The 20,668-nt window shown below is 50.1% G+C and overlaps 1 protein-coding gene across 6 annotated transcripts in view; it reads left to right on the top strand.

Annotated features, from left to right (window-relative positions):
* NRF1 (nuclear respiratory factor 1) overlaps window positions 1-20,468 on the top strand; it is a 74,172-nt gene extending 53,704 nt beyond the window's left edge. For 3 of the 6 annotated variants that reach the window (XM_075511464.1, XM_075511707.1, XM_075511874.1), the window contains 2 exons: window positions 5,758-5,814; window positions 18,420-18,723. In XM_075511464.1, coding sequence (XP_075367579.1) covers window positions 5,758-5,814; window positions 18,420-18,583 — 221 coding nt within the window. In that variant the 3' untranslated portion in view covers window positions 18,584-18,723. Of the gene's footprint in view, window positions 1-5,757; window positions 5,815-18,419; window positions 18,724-19,275 lie in introns of those variants that run through there. The other 3 variants (XM_075511619.1, XM_075511791.1, XM_075511541.1) reach the window with 2 other exon arrangements.
* The last annotated feature ends 200 nt before the right edge of the window (window positions 20,469-20,668 follow it).

Below are 20,668 nucleotides of genomic sequence, written 5' to 3' on the forward strand. Positions count from 1 at the left end.
TCTGCTCATTCTCCTGCTCCTCCAGGCAATCCCAAACAAGAGGTCCCAGCTCACCCTCCTTGCATGCTGGTGTGGCGAGCCACTTCCCGGAGCGGAGCAAGACTCACGTCTTGAGTTGTAAGACATCGTTTCTTCTGCGGCTGATCTCAACTGACCCCTCACTGCCTGGGTGTAAGGATGGGCAATGGTCCCTGCTGTGGAGCAGCTGTAGCATCTTTCAGTGCAGATTTTAGCTTGCAAGGTGGCTGGCCTCCTGCTTAGGGAAGTAGCGTCCCCTCGTCCCCATCTACGTAGCGATGGGCGAGTGCTGCGACCACGGACAAAGCTGAGGATGTCGTTGCTGTTTTTCTACCTGTGCCGTGCCACTTTTACCCCTTACACCATTCAAGGGCTTGGGGAATTGAAAGAGCAGCCTGCCATTATACTGAATCAGGGCAGATGGAGAGGGGCTTTCTAATCCCCCTGCACCCCCGCGTCACAGCAGAACTGGGCTGCAATCTGCTGTTTCATGACAGCAGGGCATAGTTCTTCCCTTCCCTAGCAGGTACCCTTGTGGCTATGAGCTGAGCTGGATCAGGCCACCCTCTCCCGCTGTACGCTGGCGAGCTGTGGAAAATGTTGCTGGGCTTTAAATGGATGGAGGCTCGTCTGACCCGAGGGCAGTTTGTGAGCTCCCGGCTCTTAATGGCTGTCAGCGGGCGTAGGGTGCAATCTGATCCAAATGGGAAGCTGGCTGAAATCCCAGCAAGCTGTTGTTACAGTCTGAGGCATCTTATGAAATGAGATGGGTTTTGTGAACTCTCCCCCCTGCTGGGCACCCCACTAGAAGGAGAAATACCCTGTAAGCTAAGCTACAAGCCGGGGCTGCCCCAAGTACAGCTCTTCAGTGCACCGAGGCATGGTTTGCGTGTCTCTCCATTTACGAAGCTCGTAGTCTTGTGTGTTAGACCGAAGTTTCCTCCCTGCGGAGCTACTTGCGCTTTCTGTTCTCAGCGCAGCCTCCGCACCTTCGTGCTCCTCTTCGGACCGTGCGTTCCCACTTCCCGGGCGTGCGATGCAGAGTAGGCATCTCCAAGCTGCTCAAGGTGCTGTTTGTTTTCTTTGCCTTAAAAAGTGCTCAGCCTGTCTTTGAAAACAGCCTCAGCTGCTTTCTTAGCAGAGTCTGACCTCTTGAGTTCCTCGATTACTTTTTTTTTCTGAGCATGTCTAGAGGATCATTCTGTGGCTGTATTTATCCTCTTCATTGGATCTCCATAGCAGGCACTGATTTTTAAAGCCTAAAAGCACAACCCCATCTGTCTTGTGCCTCTGGGGCATAGTAAAGAGCCCTGTCCTGCAACCGCTGAGCCTGTGAGCGATCTCACTTGCAGAAATGTTTTCATTGTCCACCAGACTTGCCTATGGCAGAATGATGAAGATGGCAGGTTTTAATTCATTTTCCCGAGTGGCCACACTGGACCTTCAGACTTCTGTTTTTTCCAACTTCAACTCGTTCCTCTTTATTGGCCCTGATGTTCAGCGGTTAGATTTTGGGTTTGAAGAGGACAACGTTTCTTGCTATAGGATTAATTCATTTATGTTTTGAGGCGTCAGCAGGTTGTACTAGAGCCTGGGGAGATGCAGCTCCACCTTGGCATCCCTTGGCTGGTGGCATTTGGGTGGCCTTGTCCGAAAGGTTGGTGGGGTGCCCTCGCCTGTGGGCACACAAGGAAGAGAAGGTAAATCTGTCACTGTAAGGACTGTTCCAGCCTTCCAGCACCTTGAATGCAACCTGGTAAATGGACAGCATGAGACCAACCCCTAGGGATATCCCTCCTCTGCCCTTTCACTGGGTGAGGCCTAATGATAGCTGGGCAGAGGGCTGGAAGGTAAAACCATTTTTCATTGCCCTCTGACCAGTTGGGAACGCTTTTCTTGCTGCCTAGCATCCCTCTGGGAAGTAAATCACAGTCGCGGTTGAGGGCGGTGTGTTTGTCCCTGGAGGCCCCTGTCTCCCAGTGACCTTCTCAGCTCATGAAGACAGCTTGGCTTTGCTGTAAAGCAGCTCATGTGACAGTGGTAATCCGCAGCTAGTAAACAGCTGTGCAGGAAGATTGCAGGGGAATCGCCCTATTTTCCCCGCACTGCAGACCCTGGCAGGCCAGCACACGAGAGCAGGACGATGACTTCTGCTCGCTGCGAGAGGCTGCTGTCTCCTTGGCTGCACGAGTCCATCAGCAGCTTGGTATTTTTGAAGCCACACCAGCCACTGCTGCAAAGCACGCTCGCCAGGCCAGGAGCACACACGTGCTTCTGTGAGTCGACGTGAAGCTGCGAAACAGGTTCCAAGAAGAAAAAAAGCAATCTCTCCTGCAGTGGTTTCCTCTGAATCTTTTCCAAAACCAGAGGTGGCATTTCTAAGCCTGAATTTGATTTGTTCCTCCCACCCCCCATATCCTTTGGCTTAATTTATTCCCTGATGTGTACAAATTCCTCGCGTGGACCCCCTTCTGCTCCAGGGGCACTTGGGCACCGGTGGATTTCTTGCCATCTGCCCACAGGAAGTTAAAGCGTGCCCTGGAGAAGACACAGACTCTGAGAAGGGAAAGACTGAGGGAGCACTAGCTTGGAATTGGTTTAAAATTAATCATGGTATTATTTGTTCTTCCCATACCCAGCTTACAGGCCGTAGCAAACTTTCCCTCCCTACGGGTTTGCCTGCTTGCCAGAGATCCCTGACTTCCTCATCTCCGTTTTCCCCCATGATTTTAATCTTCAAAACCACAAGCATGTCCAAAGGGACGTTCAGTAAACGGGAGCTGGTGCTGACGAGTCGGAGGAGCTGATGACAGCTAAAGCAGGCAGTCTTAGACCGAGATCCAGGCTTGTGCAGCCAGAGGTTCCTGCGCGGTGCAGGCAGCGGCAGCCGTAAGCTGCCAGCAATTTGCCTCGGTTCCCTCCAGGAAGGAGGTGCCTTTGATCAGGTAGGCAGCAGTTGCTTCATACCCACGTAATCCCTTGGTTTCTCTGCCGGTTCTGCCAGAAACCGCTAGCAGTGTGTTTGGGGCTTCAATAAGTTGTCCACCAGTGGCCTGAGACAGTCCCTCATTTCATGTAAGCTACAGAACGGCCTTCAGAAGTGGCCATCTGTTACCGCTGGCCTATGACAGATTTGAACGCGAGACCTTGCAGTGAAAGGCTCTCTGCTATTCCCCTGAGCCGGCTGATCGCTTCCCTTCCACCCCTTCCCATCAAAAAAGGAAAAAAAAAAAAAAAAAAAAAGCTTTGTACTCCCAAGCATTAGGGGACTCTAATTGGTGTGTGCGCGACAGGACCACTGCATTTAAATGGTGAACGTATAGCTAATGGAAGCTGAGTTTTATTGCTGGAATAAATACAGCACGTTCAACTCCTTTGAAGTCACAGGGATCAGCATCGGGGGGTGTTTGTGTTCAATTATACGCCATCAGTGAATTTGGGCCGTGGTTGTTTCCTGTTGCTCTAACCCGCAGATACCTTACGATGTCCTCGGCCAAATCTTCTCGCAGGTTCCTGGTACGTTTTCTTTGCAAAAAAGGGTCCAAGTCGCACTTCCAAATAGGAGTTAAGTGTTAAGAGGTTTGAAGTCCCGCGGCAAATTAACAAGACTTGGACTTGGCCGGGTTTTAGGCTTTCTGCTTGTTTGCTGCTGTCGGAGATGTGCTTTCTTGCTTCTGGTCCGGATGGACCTGCCGTCTGAGCCGGAGCAGCCGTTCCCACAGCCAGCGAGCGGGACTCTCGTCTGAATCATCCACAACAGATGCAAAGCAGAAGGGATTCTCCAGCCACCACATCTCCTTTTGCTCTCGGGAAGCGGTTGCCGACCTGTTCTGTCCTGCCCCGGGAAGTGACAGGACAGGCTGTTACACAAGCGGCTACTTGATTCTTCTTGCAGTTTTTGTCCGCGCGGGTCCGTGTGCCATGAGTCTTCCCTTTGTGGGCCCCAGCGCACCCAGGGTGAGACCCACAGGGAGAAAACACCTGGAAGACCCCTGGTTTCTGCGAAGCAAATGATCATTTCTCTCCCTGCACCCATCGTTGCCTTCTCTTGGCGTGCGGGGAGGCTTCCTACCACCCAGCCTGTGTGGCTTGGGCTCTGCCCCGATGCACAAATGTTCTGTGCCTTCAGTCACCAGGCCAGAGTCCAAGCTTTTTTTTTTTTTATCAACAGATGTGCAGAGTTTAAAAGGGAGGAATCTGCCAGAGGCAGTAGCATACCAAGAATAAGTACTCTCGGGAGAGAGAGGTAGGAACCCATCCCACCTGCCGCACAGCCCGGGCAGTGGAAGACGGTGGTGTGCGAAGAAAGGAGGAATGTGGACTGTAAAAACTTGCTCTTTACACGATACGTTCCACGTCTGAGTCGTGTGTTTGCCATGATTTATTGCTTACCTTGCTGAGGATGGGCCAGGTCCTACATGGGGGGAAGGGGGGGGATCTGTGCCAAATGGATCCCTTGTCCTATAAAGAAGACAGGCTGCAGACACCAAAGCACTGCGACACTTAACACCCTTGCAACAAGGGTGTGTGCTGGTTTGCAGCAGGGATGCTTTTATAGCTAGATTGGAAGGGTATGCTTTGAAGAAGAGGGAAAAAATGGACCCTTAAGGTGTGCACCTAGCCCTTTTTTTCCCCCAAGGAAAAAAGAAGTGTGCTTACCTCCTTGTAGCTAGTGCAGGAACTAGCGAAAGGTAAGGCTCCAGCAGAGACACCAGAGTTGCAGCTTTCCGTACCTGCAAGATAAAGCTTTGAACGCCTTCCCAAGGCGTTGTCCCCCTCCAAAAGCTGCGCACCTTTCTCGGCTGTGGGTTCACGTCACCTCTCTTGGGTTAAGACCACGATTTCCCCCAGCGAAGAGGTGCAGGGGCTGGGAGTGGGGTGCTGGGGGAGAGAACCCATCACTCTGGACCCGTTCGTTGGCCATGAATGTGCACTCTGTTGAACAAGTCAGCGAAATGCTGGGAAAATGTTTTTTAGATGAAGCCAGAGACTATCTGGTTACAGATTACCTTACTGCCAGAACAATAGCTGCTTTATACCTCCATGTGCTAAATGCTCTGTAGTATATGCTAATGTTCGTGTTCACATGTGATCTATCGCGCAGCGTATGAACTTGTGAAACGCATTGAGATCTGAGGCTCTCGTAGCCTGAAAAATACATTGAGCTCCTTTCAGAGACCAGTGAGGCCAAGTCCCTGGCTTTCATGAACTTTCTAGCCTCGTGCTCTTGGGATACATAGAAATGCCGCTTTGGCAGCCATTTCTGCTTCTCATTCATTTCTCATCCCTCATTACTCGGGGAATAGCGGAGAGCTTTACTGGAGGTGGCCTTAGCTTCTCCAAGATGGATTTTACTACTCTCACTTCTGTGCAGCCATTTCTCATCAGGCCTCTCTGGTCCAATTAAGCCATTCATCTAAATATTTGCAAAATACAGTAAAAATATCTGGAAGTATCTTCTACTTGCCTCCCACTTACTCTGCCTCCCACTTATGCACGTAATGTTCTGTGTAGAAGTAGGAATATTTAAGTTACTGTGCCTAACATTGGGGTGTTACTCATATGTGGACATTAAATTTTCTTCTCATATGTGGACATTGAATTTTTTAATTCACCTAGTAAGCAAAAGGATGTATTTCCTATGAAAACAATTAATTATCCCACTTATTGCCCCCTCCCCTCCCCCAACTGTAGTATTTGGCCTTTGTTCAGCCTTTTACACTTGCATTTTATTGTCAGGCTTCCTAGCAGCAGACTATTCAGGTTGCAAGTGGAGCCTAGCAGAGAGTTCATCAGGTGAGTGGATTTTTGTGGTGGCAGTTTGGAATAACGGGATTTAGCTGGTATTGCCACTTGTTCCTTTAGGTTCCTGACTATGTGGTGTTTCTTGGGGCTAAAGGGGCTATATCTATCTGTCTTTTTTTTTTCTTCTTTTTTTTCCCCTGCCTCCTTTCACACTTTCGAGGGGAAGATATCAGGCGTTGGATATATATTTACGTCCAGGCCTCCCGTAATGGCTGTCGCAGCTGCTGCTCTGTGCCTGGGCACTGTTAGGGCTGCGGGGTAGAGAAGCGCATGCCCTGGGGTGTGCTAATATCTTACGGCCCAATCCTGTTAGCCTTATGCAAGCCGAGCTCTCTCGTAATTGTTACTTAAGTAAAGAATTAGTGAGGAGCAGGACAGAGCTGGGCTCGGAGCCTGTATTTTAATAACGCTCAAGCAGCGGTACTGTGGTGATGGATGGGGTTGTGGGGATGTTGTGATTTTTGGATTTGTAAAATTTGGCTTTTTAAAGGTCACGGACACGATGCAGAGTTAAAGCAGCAATGCAAAGGAGAGAAACCCCCACAAATACACTTTCAGCACCCATCAGCTTTAAGAAATTATAGGCTGAATGTTGTAGCAGAAACCTAGGTAAAGAAGGAGGCTGTCCTGTGTGTCACACAGCACGGGAGGGTAGATACAAGAGCTTGTGTGTGTGTGTGACCGCGGACACTTCTGTTGGCTGAGGTCCACCGGGTTTTGGACTGTGGACACGCCTGTCTTTTGATATGCAACTGTATTCCCCTTGCATGCTATTGATGATTTGCAAGGATGCCCAGAATATTGTTCCTGCAGAAACTCTGCCAAACAATTACCTACTTCATTAGAATATGCGATATTTCAGTGCTTAAAGAGAGATATAATTCGATTCAAATGACTTTATTCTAAAATGGAATTTTGTCATTCAAGTAATATAACATTTTATCAATTTCAGATGGTACCCTGCCTTCATTCTCATAGTTAGCCTTTAATAAAACCATATAGAAAATACAGGACCATAAAGGCTGTTTTTAAAGGTAGGATAAGAATCAGCCTCGATACGCAATTCTTCCTCTGGATGTTATGCAATTCTTCCTCACCTGTGGATGTTAATAGCATAGCAGGCAAGTCAGTAAAGTATTTATGGCAAAATATAATAAGGATCCCTATTAGGTGATTGTCCAGCAACTTTAAGATGCTATATTGCCTGCCTGTCCAATCATCGGTTTAATACCCGATTTCTCATAAGAGGAGGAGACTCTTATTTATTCTTAGGTGTTTCCTCTCTCTGCTTTCTGAGAAGCTTGGCACTGATGACACCTGTCTGCTCTGTCTTTTTTATTAACAGAAAACAGATCGTAAGGAAAGCGAATCCCAGCGTGAGCAGACATTAGGCGTTGCTGTACTTTCTCTATTTTTAACTATGTTTCCTATAGACATGATTGACCATGATAGACTGCTAATCTTATCAGGTGTGCCCTTCACTCCACAGCAAAGCCAGCCGATCAAGGAAGCTTAGAAGGGTTATTCGCTAAGCTTTCGTCTGTGGAGTCCGGTAAAAAAGCTTTCTTTTCACAGGTAGACACATACACTCCTCGCGTGTTTGTCGCCTCTCCTACACCCCAAATTGGCTTGGTTTTAGAGTGACTGACTTACCCTGGGGACCCAGCACTAGTGTGTGAGGTCTAGCTAAGAACGGAGCTTGAACGGACACAGCTTTATTCTGCCTCAGCCGATGTCCGGGTCCTGTTATCAAGCTGTAAATTCACCCTCCGCACTCCATGAAAGGGAGAGGGAAGGACAGGTAACCTCATGTAAGACACAAGGGCTGAAGGCATGAAGCTAAGCCACCATCAGGATACCAGACTGCTGCTTTGCCTTCTTTCCCCAGCACCCTTTCCACGGGAGTTTTCAGCTACATCAAAATGAGGATGAAATGGAAGACCCAGGATTTCAGATTAATAATTTCCAATGTTAAGAATAATTGCGAGTTTTTCCTTATGTTACTGTCCTCGCTGCAGATGATTGCAGATGGAAGACTTCTGGTATGTCAGGAAAGGGCTGCAAAGACAGAGGTGCATGGCAGTTGTGAAGTGTCATCGGTGAAGGAGACGTTTGTCACCACTACTTGAAGACTATGGGTTCTTGCTGTGCCAGGGAGGAGTCTGGGTATCAGGTTGGCTCACTGGAGTCTTCCTCTTTCCATGGAAATGCTGGGGCTTCAGAGGAGACAATTCCATGAGCATAGCTGAGTCCCTGTCTGTATGTCCCTTGCTAGGTTGGGCTGTCCCCTCCAGCAGCAGAGACTCCTGTATATCAGGAATCCCAGCCTGTGTTTTTGTCTCAAAGTACTGCAACTTAAAAAGAACTCCAAAAAAACCAACCCAAAACAAACCCCCAAACCTCAAAACCCTCAAAAGCTTTGGAATCATCTTCAGGGATCTTGTTAGTCGTTTGACAAGGGAGAGTGGTGTCTTCTAGGTCATCTCTCTGGGATGAAGACTGGGCTTGTATATTCTCTTGGATTGTATATAGAACAAAGTGGGAGGTGCAGACACGCCTGCCCTGCTGTGGTCTGCTGAAAGGAGCCACAAGTAACTGAGGATGTGTTTGTGAGGACGGATTGCCTTCCTCTGCCGTAGAGGCAAAGGTAAAAGACCAAGAAATAAGGGAGATTAAGCCAAAGGTGTTTCAGATCTTGGCTAAGCTATGACCCTTCCATCCTTGCAGAGAGGAAGAAAATAGAAATGTATCAAAGGTGCTAGTGCAATGAGCTGTCCTCTCGCAGCTAGAGAAGGAAGGTTGGTCTCTGACCGAGGCTTGGGGATAAATAAAAAACAAACATCCAAACTTGGGGTTTAAAACAACACCTTGATGCAAAATACCAAGAATCTAGCAGTCTTTGCTGAAGCTAAATGAGTGGGAGGAAGAATGAGCCATGTAAGCATGGTGTTGCATCCTGGCCCGTGCCTTTCTGATGGTGTAGGGCTGGAGGTCCCAGATTCAACCAGGCTTTATGGGTCACTGAGACAGCAGCTCCCGTTGCTCTGAACGAGCAGAGAAGGAAAGCTCATTGAAACAGAACAACAGGAGCCAAGGCTAAGGAAAGAACAAGTCACTGACAATATTAAGCAGGTAGGTGATACGCAGGGACAGTCTGAGAGACTGAGATGTGATCATGAAGATGGAGCAGATGCAGGGAAGGAAATAGTGGCTCCAGAGCTGTCCTTCCTACCTCCCATGCAGTTGTCGATGGAAATGTTGCGTCTTGTTTTGTCTCCTGTGCTTATCTTCTGCTCTAAGGAAAAGTCAAGGCTATGAGGCTACTAGATTGCAACACTCAGTTTAGCGCTCCGTCTGCGAGCTGCCATGACTCAACTTTGGTATCAAAACTTCAGGTGCCTTGTTACATTTCTCTTTGTTGTGGTTTTGACCGGAGTGGCTCTTGAAAAGACAAAGGATGGACGATCTTGAGGTATGCGTGCGGTCAGCAAGCAGAATAAGGACTGCAGCTTTTTTCAAATTATCATTTGGTGGAACAATTTTTGTGTTTTGAAACGAATGGCACAGGGAAGAGCTGTGACTGTTGTGTGCCTAGAAAGTTCTCAGAGCTTAAATCACTGCATGGGCTTTTTGTGATTTGTCAGTAAGCCGTTTCTGATGGTGAAAATCCTTCCAATTATCATCTTGTCCTAAGAGACATCTAATTTGAGTTAGTTATTGATGCTCTAGCAGTAGCTGGGGGGGAGAGAGAGATGGAGGGGCAGGCTTTCAGAAGGCAGTTCGTCTTATCTTAAAGTAGGTGCCTGTGTTAAGAGATGTCTTCTGCTTCCTTTGTCACCATTGAGTGTGGTAGGATTCCTGAAATGCTTGATTTCTGCAGTTGACTTGGGGTGAAATCCCCTCATGGTGTCGTGTCAACACCTCGTATCTTAAGGGACACGTTTAGTTTGTGGATGTTTCTTCTCTACGGTCAGAGGATTTTTCAGGGTAACATGACTTTGAGAACGCTCATTTTAACTGGTGCGATTTGCGCTTGTTGGAGAGATCTGTTTTGGTTTTCTGAAAATACATGCTCATGCCCATTGCCCCCTCTTGAAGGCCTCTTGGGTCGGTTCCCCAAAAGGGAGGTGGTCAAGATGATAATTTCTGGAAATCTTGGCAAGCCAGGTTCCCATGCAAAGCAATGTGGACTTAATAAAAATCTGTTGTGGGAGCTTTTAATGTGCCTGCTGCACAGTGCTCTTTTGTGTGAGCAGTAACGCACCAGGTAGTCTCCAGCACTGCAGTTACCTGTCTTGGTGAGGACAGGAATGGTCGTTGCTCCAGGATTCAGTTGAAGGGCACAGTTGTTCTGCAGTTACTTAAGTACTGGTGGTTGTGCTACCTTTATTCTAGGCAATGTTGCCATGAATAGGCAACCTGCCATGTTGCCAGAAGACATATGTGACTGCGAACAGCTGGACAGAGCTGTTCAATATCCTGTTTGTACGACTGTCCTTTTTAAAACCAGTAGCAGTGAAGCGTTAGAGTCCCTCCTGTTTTGCCACGTTGCTAAGAGAAATTATACAAGGCTGGGAGAATGAGGTATATCCCGTGGTTGCCTACAAACCAAGTTTACTGTCAAGAAATACCTCTAGTGCCAACTGATTTGTCCAGTATGTCCTAGTGCTGTCTCGGATTTGCTTATTGGTGACTCTACCATCCGTGGACCAAAGCTTCTTCACATAAAATGGAGCCTGCAAAATCTTGTTCACATACCAGGCTGAAAGGAATTCAAGAGATCGCTTACACCAGCCCTTTGCCTGAGCCAGCATCAGTCTTAGCTGGCTCTAAAAGACCTCCAGTGACGGAGACTTTGCTCTAGAGCTTCACTAACCTTATGTTTAGTGGTAGTCTGGTTTGGGGTTCTTTTTCCACCTTCTAATATCTAGTGCAACTTTCCATGCTGCGCTTCAAGCTCGTATCTTATTCTGTCCCACTGTGGAAAAGATGATCAGGTTATTCCCTTCTTCTCTGCATCAGTCTTGATGTATTTACAGGTTATGCTATGTATATAGATCAAAGCATGCCCCGTGCCCTTTCATTGTGCTGCCCGCCGAGGGCAAACGTTTCGTTGTTCAGCGGTCCTCTAGCGATGTAGTTCCCTGCTTCTGGTTTTTGTGCGTTAAAATCTGCACAGTGGTCATTTTGATTTGTCTACGAGAATTCTTCCATCGTGTCTTCAAAAGTCACCTTTGGCTCTGAACGAAATGTAGCCCTGAGATGGTATCTGCTGACCTGTGTGCTAGGGCCCTGTAGTGCCTTCCCGAGCACAGGAATTTCGGTTGGATTGCTCAGCCCCATGCCTCTGGAGGAGGGGGGAAAAGAAGTTGCGGGAATATCTACCGCAAAATGCTACAGCAGGGTCACGCTAAGCAGAGTTTGCACTACTTTCCCCTCAGTGCTAGCTGAGAAGACTGAAGCAAGCGAAGTCTTCTGAATGAGTTGGAGGTCAATGGCCAAGAAAGTTCAGTGGAAAATTTCACTCTTTTTAGCCTTCTCCATTGTTGGCGTGAGCAGCATGAGGCCTTCGGAGCTCTAGTAGGGGTCTGGGAGACGTGTGAGGCTGCTCACAGTGGTCTCGTGACTCTGCGGCGCTTGCAGATGTTCAAAGACAGACAACTTTCAGCACTTATCCCCTTTGGTGTCGAAGAGAACAGAGCAAGATGTATCAGCTTTGGCATCCATCGCATCAGATTTGCTTTCTCTCCTTGGTACTGAGCGTGCTTCTGGTGCCGGTGGATCCCCAAAAGCAGCACCAGCTACAGCTGACCATGGCTTATGGCTTCTGATGATTTGAAGTGGGCTTCGGACTCCTTTTGGAAGGGGACACGCAGCTCTCAGTCAAGGTCCTGGTTTTTCATAAGATTATGTTGCCTAGCTAAAAAACAGATGATGTCCTGTGCTCTGTCAAGGGCTCCAACGTGATCGCTGAAGTCATTGTGCATTTTCTGGTTTGCCCCATAAAAGAAATCCCAAGAGCAAATACTTCTGTGCTACTTGGTGACTCCAGACCTGTGCTCCTTACTCCTCCATGCTCAGCACTCAGAGCAGTGTTTCTTGTGGCTTCACAGCTTTTACAACCATAAACTCAACTCTCTTAACAGCATCCCTCTTAAATTCTTCCTTCACCAGCCTCCCCGAAGGTGTGTTGAAAAGGTTTGCGCCATCTCCCCTTCCCACTCTTCCTGGGGTTAGGCTGGCTCGGTACCGCAGAGCAGGGCTGAGCATTGCTTCAGACTCCTGGCTCCCTGATGCGGGAGCCAAATGGTGATGCTTCTTCATTTGCCTTTTATTTGCTCACAACCCTCCCTTTCCAGAGGCTGTTCCCACAGGAGTTTGCTTTGGCAGGAGATCAGCTCTCTGCTGTAGCTGATGCTACCAAAGAGGAGGATTTTGCACTTTTTGAAAGAAGAGGAGACTCTTTCCTTTCTTGAGTTGATGTTCAACATGGTGAGTGACTGCTGTTGTCTGGTCAAGAATGGGGCTGGCTCCTGTCTCCTGAGCCTCCAGGACTTTGCTCTTGTGTTCCTGTTTGAGCTCCACGCAGAAAACGTTACCTGTGAGGTCCTGCCGTTCAGCCTTTCCATGGTGTGGAGGGCCATGCCAAGACATTCACCGGAGGAGCCCATCTCAGCTGGGAAGAGGACATCTCTCTCCGAGTGACTGGCAGTTGAGAGGTCCCTCTTGATTACACACTGTTCAGTTTCTCCCAGCCATTCTGCGTGTCCTTGGGCATTTAATCTGAGGATTAAGCTTTCAGAAGCGTTACATTGAATGTCCACATTGTCCATACAGGTTGTTGAGACAACTCCTGTCTTGGTATGAAGACCTTTCTTGGTAATGACCTGTCTTGGTAATGAAGAAAAGACCTGTCTCGGTAATGAAGACCTTTCTACTCCAGGGTGCGTTTCAAGGCTTGCAGAACCTGACTGTCCAGCTGAAAACTCACACTGCTGCCGTGATGAGAGCATACCAAACATTCACAGGACATATGGCAGCAAGGCTCTTCGTACCATCTGCTGCCAGATCACAACTTGATGCTTACAGTCCAGCTTCAGACACAGCTTTGTCTGAGGTTGCCTTGGGCTGTTACGGTTTCCTTGCTGATGGGACCTTTGTGGTGGTAGGATCTGCCCTGGCATTCCAGCTCATCCTCCATCCAAATCTGGTATGACTGCTTCATACCTGGAATGAGATGTCCACTAAATAAGCTCTATTGGATGTGGGGCCACATAGGATGCTTACAAATGAGTCCTCAGCACCTGTCTCCAGGTGTGATCAAACGACACAGTGACCTCACCTCATCTATGGTCAGGAAAGAACCAATTTGTGGAGTTGGGTCGTTGAGGAGTGGATCTGCTTTGGCTAGTTAGCTATCTCTGTACTTTGAGCACCTTAGCAGATGGCCTGAGCCACTTCAAACTACCAGACACTGAACAGGAGATAAGGATGCACCTTGGGGAATGGACTCAGCCTTAGGTACTGAGAAAAAAAGGCATGTCTTGTGTCCCTGAGCAGGACAGTATTCCAGATCGTGAAGGACTGGGAATGTGCCCACCAGCTGGAGACTGGTAGTATCTCTTCCTTGTGCTGCACTTGCTTTGATCTCAAGGGTGAAGAGGTGTTAAAGCAAGGCAGAAACTGGCACTGATGACCCTGGTCCTCTGAGCATCGACTGTCCTGATGTTCAGGGCACTGCTGAACCTGGGCAGCAACCCCCAGAGCACTGAATCATCCCACTCACCTGGCCTTCTCCCCCAAAGCCCTTTGTGGTGGTTTAATGCAGCCACCTGCAACTTAGGATCAAAACGGTTGTTCTTATGCTGCTGATGGTCTGCCCTCCATGCCAGGTAAGATGTCTCTGTCAGCCATCACATGACAAAAGCCTCTGAATCCTGTGGTTCTCCAGTCACAGGTAGAGCCTAACCCTTACCCTTCATCTTCTGCAAGCTGTCACCTCTTCTCTGCTCAAACAGCAGGAGTTTCATTATCTCCTATGGCCTGTCACAGTCCTCCAGCTAAAATGCAGCCGTTAATATCGTCTGACCTGGCATTAGAGTACAGCCACGGCAGTCTCGGAGTCAGTCGGCTCTAATCCTTTGATTCACGGTGGCCATCTCAACCCCTAAGGCCTGCCACAGCTCTCCTTCTCCTTTGGCCACCCTTGTGTCCCGACCCGTTCCCCTCCATGGCTGGCAGGCAGTGCTGGCCGTGCCGTAGCCTCCTTCCTGGCAAAGCCAGCTGATCCTCCACCAAAAAAATCTTTCCATGGCATGCTGCAGGTAAGTGAGAGGCAGGACCTTGGAGCTGGCTCCTTGTCCCTGCCGAGGACGGGAGGTGCTGGCAGGTAGGTGAGGTTGGTGGCCAGGAACAGGTGATTTGCAGGGGGACAGAGGTGCCTGGGCTTCGTGTCTCACCCACCACTCCTTCCAGAGGAGCTTTTTGGGTGGCTTCACAAAGGGGAAGCAAACGCACAGCTTGGCTGCGTCTTCCCGCTTGCCGGGAGCCCACGGCCATGGTCTACACTGTTCATGATTCATCACCTCTGCTGTTGTCCCTCCCCAGGCAGGAGCTGGTCTAAGCTGCGTGCGGGATCCGATGGGATCCCTCTTCCCTCGCTTGGCCGGGGCTCTCCCTGCGTGCCCCAGTCCTTGCAGAGCACCCAGCACAGCTCCGCTTTCTTTGCAGATACGTATTTTTCAAAGACTCGAGAAGTTTGGGATTTTTTTTTTTTTTTTTTTTTGTCTAATGGATTTCCTGTTTTTAATACAATTGAAAGGGTCTGAAATCCATGCTTTAGATTAACATATGCCAGTTAGATTAGGGCTAATCAGGGTGCAGGTCTGAGCAGATGCAGCGCAGGGCCAATCCTAGGCCTGATTACAGTATCTCAGTAGTTTAATCGTCTCTCTCCCAAGGGCGATCATCTCTGCTTTAATGCCCAGCAGACTTTCCAGCCCTCTCCTCCTTTGGTTTGTTACCACCCCTGGCAGGAAGGCTGCTACGTCAGATGCTGAGGCGATTTAGTTTAATCCCATGCAGAAAGGGATCTGCGTGTCGCCGTCTCTCACGGAGACTTCTCTGCTCTTCCGTGTGCTCCAAGATGTGGCCAAACTTTGGGTGACACGAACTCATCCTTTCCAAAGATGACCCCAGTTGGGTTTCCACATTTCGCCATCTTTTGATAGCGCCCATCTTTGGCAGCAGTCCTACCCTGGCCAAGGCACGTCTGAACAGCAAGGAGGGATCAGGCTTTTAACATTGCGTGCTCTGTGGTCCGTGAGGGTGGTGGGGACTCGGGTCTTTGCGTTGGCCATGGGCAGTGACCCCGGTTGGGTCTTCACATCTCACCGTCTTTTGATAGCACCTGTCTTCGGCAGCAGCCCTACCCTGGCCAACACGCACATTTGAACAGCCCAGAGGGATCAGGCTTTTAACATTGCGTGCTCTGTGGTCCATGAGGATAGTGGGGACTGGTCTTTGGGTTGGCCATGGCCAGTGACTCCAGTTGGGTCTTCACATCTTACCATCTTTTGATAGCACCCATCTTTGGCAGCAGCCCTACCCTGGCCGACACGTGCGTTTGAACAGCACAGAGGGATCGGGTTTTTACCGTTGCGTGTTCTGTGGTCCATAAGGATAGTGGGGACTCTGGTCTTTGGGTTGGCCATGGGTAGTAGGCTGTCATTTGAGAGCTCCAGCAGTCTCCTTCGGGTTAGCAACCCAAGTAACCCAAAGGACTTAGTTGCGTTGTTGGTCTGGAGCGGGGATTTTAGGTGCATCCCAGGCCAGATCTCCGGGTCTGTGCCAGCACCTGCTTAAACTGGGATGTGCTACGTTTCCTTGAAGGGTCTGATAAGAGATTTTCTTCAAGAGGGCTCAGCATGAGCTCTCAGTGTTTTGTTTCCTAAAAGAAATGAGCTCTTTCAGTGTTTCGTTTCCGAAAACTCTTGTCTATTAGAAAGCCCCCTGGGGAGCTTTGTACCTTCTCCTCACTCCATGCCGTTCCTAGTGGTTGGTGTTGGACCGTCGCACCAGGAAAGCGATCCCTCGGTTGGGCCGTGAACCAGGCGACTGTGGTTCATAACCCTTCTGGCGTGGGACAGTCCTTTGGCTGGGGGCTCACGAAACTTTCCTACCCACAGAGCGCTTTGAGATCCCAAGGCGAAGGACTGCAAAGCACCCTGTGCTCCACTGGGGTCACCCCCCTGGTCAGCACGATTAACTCGTAAGCTTTCCTGTCTGTACAGTAAGTTATCTGAGGACACCGAGCCGCGCTCTGCCGCCTCGCGTTATTAAACGAGTGCCCTTGGCAGGACAGAGGTCTGCTCTCTGCCACAGAAACCTGAATCAGAAGAGATTGTACCGCTTTTTCGGGAAAGCCCGCGTCAGGAACCTGCTGTCTTAAACCGTTTGAATGCTGTTTCAGGGCTTGGCCGTCCTGTGCTGCTGTCTGGGAGGATTTGTTGATCCCTAAAAGCTTTCCCCCCCCCCCCCCCCCCAAAAAAGAGGTGCAGGTGGTTTCAGAAATGTCACGTACAGGGTAGCGTTTATAGGCTCGCTTGTCTAAGTCACGCTTTGCCAAGCCAAAGGCAGTGGTGGGTACAGGCAGGTAATGTTGGAATAGAAAGATGAAGTTTATCTTGCCAGCCCGCAGGATTTGCCATTCCCCCTCCCCGCCCAGCTGTATCGAGCAGTACCTGTGCTCCTTGCTATTTTTTCCACCTCTTTTCATCATTCACATCACAATATCCTCAGGGGCCTCCTTGTTTTGTTGTCGCCCTGGTTGGTGTTACCTAGCTAACCGGGACTCGCTGCATTTGGCACAGCGGTGCTTTCCTCCGTGGCCAAAAACACGCCCGAAACTTTGCCAGCTCCAGCTTGGGGGCATCTGGTCCCTTTCTGTAGCCGAGCCATCCTTAGGAAGAAGATGTTTCCTACTTTGCTGCACTCATCCATAAGTGGGGAAGGGCTGAGAAACCTGGTTTGCTTTCCTTTATCTCTCTTATATGTCATATATATACATGTATGAGTGTCTGGAGCCAGTGCCTGGAGCCAGTATGGCTTGGCCAAGGCTCACGGGTCTCACGCTGCCCTTTACCTGTCTCGGTGTGAAGGCAGAAGGACCCAGCTGGGATGAAGAGCGAGCTGGAGGAAGTGAATCGTGTCTGAAAGAGGCCGGTGGCTGTACCGGGGCTCGCTGGCAGGACGGGTGGTAGGACGGGCTCCCATGATCTGCACAGCGATGGGATCCTTCTCGTGTGCCGTGAGAGTGGGAAGGTGTTTGAGTATAGACTTACAGGGGATGGAAGTCTTGCGGGGGGGAGGAGCCGAGTTTATCCCTCCCTCAGGCCCAGGATTCCCAATTCTGGGCAAATCAAGTGGAAGAATGCGTTTCAGAAGTGTGTTCCTCATCTGTGGGTGGCCACTGCTGGGCTGCGTGGTGGCACGCTCACGGCTGCAGGAGAAACGCGTGGGAGCAATCCCTGCCTCCAGCAAAACACGGCCTGACAGGGTTGGCTGTACAGCTACCTGCTGTATCATCCCAGCATCTTCTTTGGGTTCCTCCTCCACAAATGTCTTACTTCTTTCCACTTTAACCTCATTCTCTCTCCCTGCTGCCGGACAGCCCCGTGGTGCAGGCTGAGCTCGCCATGCTGCCACCTAACCCTACCCCACCCCGGCCCTGCTCCCGGCCCGTGGGGCACTGTGGCGGGTGAGTCCGGCACAGCGAGGCCACCGAGCCACAGGTAATTCCACCAGCACAGACACTGCTGGGTGGGAGGCAGGTGTCTTCCCGGATTGCCGGCTTTCCGTGCATAGAGCCATGGAATGGTTTGGGCTGGAAGGGACCTTTACAGGTCATCTAGTCCAACCCCTGCTCTGAGCAGGGCCATCTTCACCTGGATCAGGTTGCTCAGAGCCCCGGCCAACCTGACCTTGGACGTTTCCAGGGATGGGGCATCTACCACCTCTCTGGGCAACCCGTGCCAGTGTTTCACCACCCTCATCATAAAACATTTCTTCCTTATATCTTGTCTGAATCTCCCCTCTTTTAGTTTAAAACCATTACCCCATGTCCTGTCACTACAGGGCCTAAAAAAGTCCCTCCCCATCTTTCTTACAAGCCCCCTTTAATTACTGAAAGGCCACAGTAAGGTCTCCCCGGAGCCTTCTCTTCTCCAGGCTGAACAACCCCAACTCTCTCACAGCAGAGGGAGGATAGAAGTCCTCATAGCAGAGGTGTTCCAGCCCTCTGACCATTTCCATGGCCTCCTCTGGACCCACTCCAACAGGTCCATGTCTTTCCTGCCCCGAGGACTCCAGAGCTGGAGGCAGTGCTCTGGGTGGGAGTACTCTGACGATCCAAAGGATCATCTCTGGAGCAGCACCTCCCATGTGGAACGCAGCCCCCAAACCCCTGGGGACCACACCACGGCACATGGCCATGCCAGCCGCATCCCTTGTGCCGGTCTCGCTCCGTTTCTTCCTTCCCAACCCCACTCCTATTTTTTTTTTTCTTTTTTTTTTTGTTTTTCTTTTTGTCTCCGCAGGTCTCGTCCAGATCCCCGTCAGCATGTACCAGACCGTGGTGACCAGCCTGGCCCAAGGCAACGGCCCCGTTCAGGTGGCGATGGCCCCCGTTACCACGAGGATAGCAGACAGTGCCGTCACCATGGACGGGCAGGCAGTGGAAGTGGTGACCTTGGAACAGTGACGATGCCCAGAGCAGGATCATGGTGATTTTCCTCGTCTCTTATGCGAATAATTTTTTTACGCCTCTCCAGAGATGCAATCAGGTGGCATTGAGTCTCCCAGCTTTGGAAGCAAAGGTTTTGTTAACCTTTTTTTTTTTTTTTTAAAGGAAAAAAAAAAAAAAAGAAAAAAAATACTAGCAGAGGATGTGTGTTAAGTGCATTTTTATAGCGCCACTCTGCTCTCGTAGGAGTGAGAAGCCAAATTGTGACGGGACTTTCATTCCAAGGAGATTTAAAAGAAAAGAAAACAAAACAAAACAAAAAAGCAACCCCTTAGCCCCCATTCCCCCCCGCATGGGATCGAGCAGGGCGAGGCCTGGGGGGATCGAGGCACGGGGGGAGCACGGACGCCCTCGGCCGAAACCGCTCCAGCAGCGTTGCCGTCGCTCCCGGGCTGCGCCGGCACCTTCCTTCACGGCAGCTCCCGGGCACGGCCCTCCGCCGTCTGCACTTGGCAAATTAGGTTTCAAAGATTTTAACGTGGACTTTTATATTTAAAAAAAAAAACAAAAACACACAAAAAAACACAAAAAACAAAACAAAACAAACAAAAAAAAAAAGGGTTTGGAAAAGGCTCCTCTCCTGGGAAAAAAAAAATGCATGTGTGACTGCAGGGGGGTGACAACTTCTTGAAGGGATAACGCTCTTCCAGGAGCCCGCGTGACTGCCGCCCTCCCCGTGCCGGCGAGCGAGGCCACCGCTGCCTTTGACGACCGTAAGCACCGCCGCGGAGAATCCCGGCCGCGCTCCGCTCGGCTCCCCTTGGTGCACACTGGAGACCTGTTCTTACTTCTCTGCTCTCAAAACGTACCTGCCATTTTAGATCTTTTTTTTTTTTTCTTTATTATTATTATTATTGTTATTATTATTATTATTCCCTGGTTTTGTGGCTCTAGACCGGAGTGGAAACGCCTCTGCAGGGGCTCTGGCTGCCTCCCCCCCTCGCCTTCCCAGGAATTCCCTTGCCAAAGAGCCGCCTCGGGCTCGTCCCTGTTCCCGCTGCCATCCCCCAGGACCCCGCGTCCTCCCCTGCCCGTCCCCGGAGAGTCCGATTCCCACAAGAAAAAACTTCGCTTGAAGGTAGCGGGGGGGGATGCGAGCGCGGACCCTTCCCTTCGGGGGACCCCTCTGCACCCCCCAACCCTCCGGGCCACCCCCCTGGTCCTGCCCTACGTGCATGTCCCAGCACAGCTCTGCTGCTGCTGGGGACTTTTAATCCCCATCACCCAAAAACCTCTCCAGGAGGGGAAAAAAAAAAAAGGCTTCGGGGGTGTTTTTGGGGGCAAATTTTACTTGACTTTCCCGTGGGCCAAACCCTCGCGTCCCAGCGGCAGCGCCCGGCCGAACCCTCCGTCAGCCACAGCCCCGCCGCGCGTGCAGTTGTGCATGGTATTTAATTTTTAATTTGGTTTTTTTTAATTATTATTATTATTTCCAAGTGGCCATTAACAAAGTTCTCCACGTCTCGCTCCGCCTTCGAGGAAGTTTTCAGATTCTTGTATTTACTTGTTTTATATGGAAAAAATATCAAATGTTCTTTGTATACATTTCTTCTGTACTTTAACGAGGGGAGGGAGATCTTTCCATAGAAACAGTCCTGGTTCTCCAATTTGTTATTATTATTATTTTTTTTAATTATTATTTTTTTATTGTCGTTGTGAAGATGTCGGTGGCTTTCAAGTCAGTGTTTCTTTGGCGATGAAATGACGTTCTTTTAGTCCAAGAGGTTCCCCTCTGCCCTCCCACCCCCCCAAAAAGACAAAAACCAGGCAAGTAGCAGAGCATGGACCCCCCCTTGTTTTCCCAGTGTCTATTATTGCCTCATTCAATAAATTGTTACAAATGTGTCTACCCCTGCGTCCAGCTCTCCTCTTTTGGGGTATTTTGGGGGGTGTTGGTGTATCCTGCCATCCCTCCCTACCCGGTGGGTGTTTCGGGGCTCGGTCCCGCACCCCCTGCCCGCCCCACGCCCCAGGCTCTGCTCCACCCTACCGTGACGCTGGGGCTGGAGAGGAGGAGCTGGCCACGGCCGGGATGATTTGGGG

Source organism: Mycteria americana, chromosome 1 (assembly GCF_035582795.1).
Source record: "Mycteria americana isolate JAX WOST 10 ecotype Jacksonville Zoo and Gardens chromosome 1, USCA_MyAme_1.0, whole genome shotgun sequence".
NCBI classification, from domain to species: Eukaryota; Metazoa; Chordata; class Aves; order Ciconiiformes; family Ciconiidae; genus Mycteria; species Mycteria americana.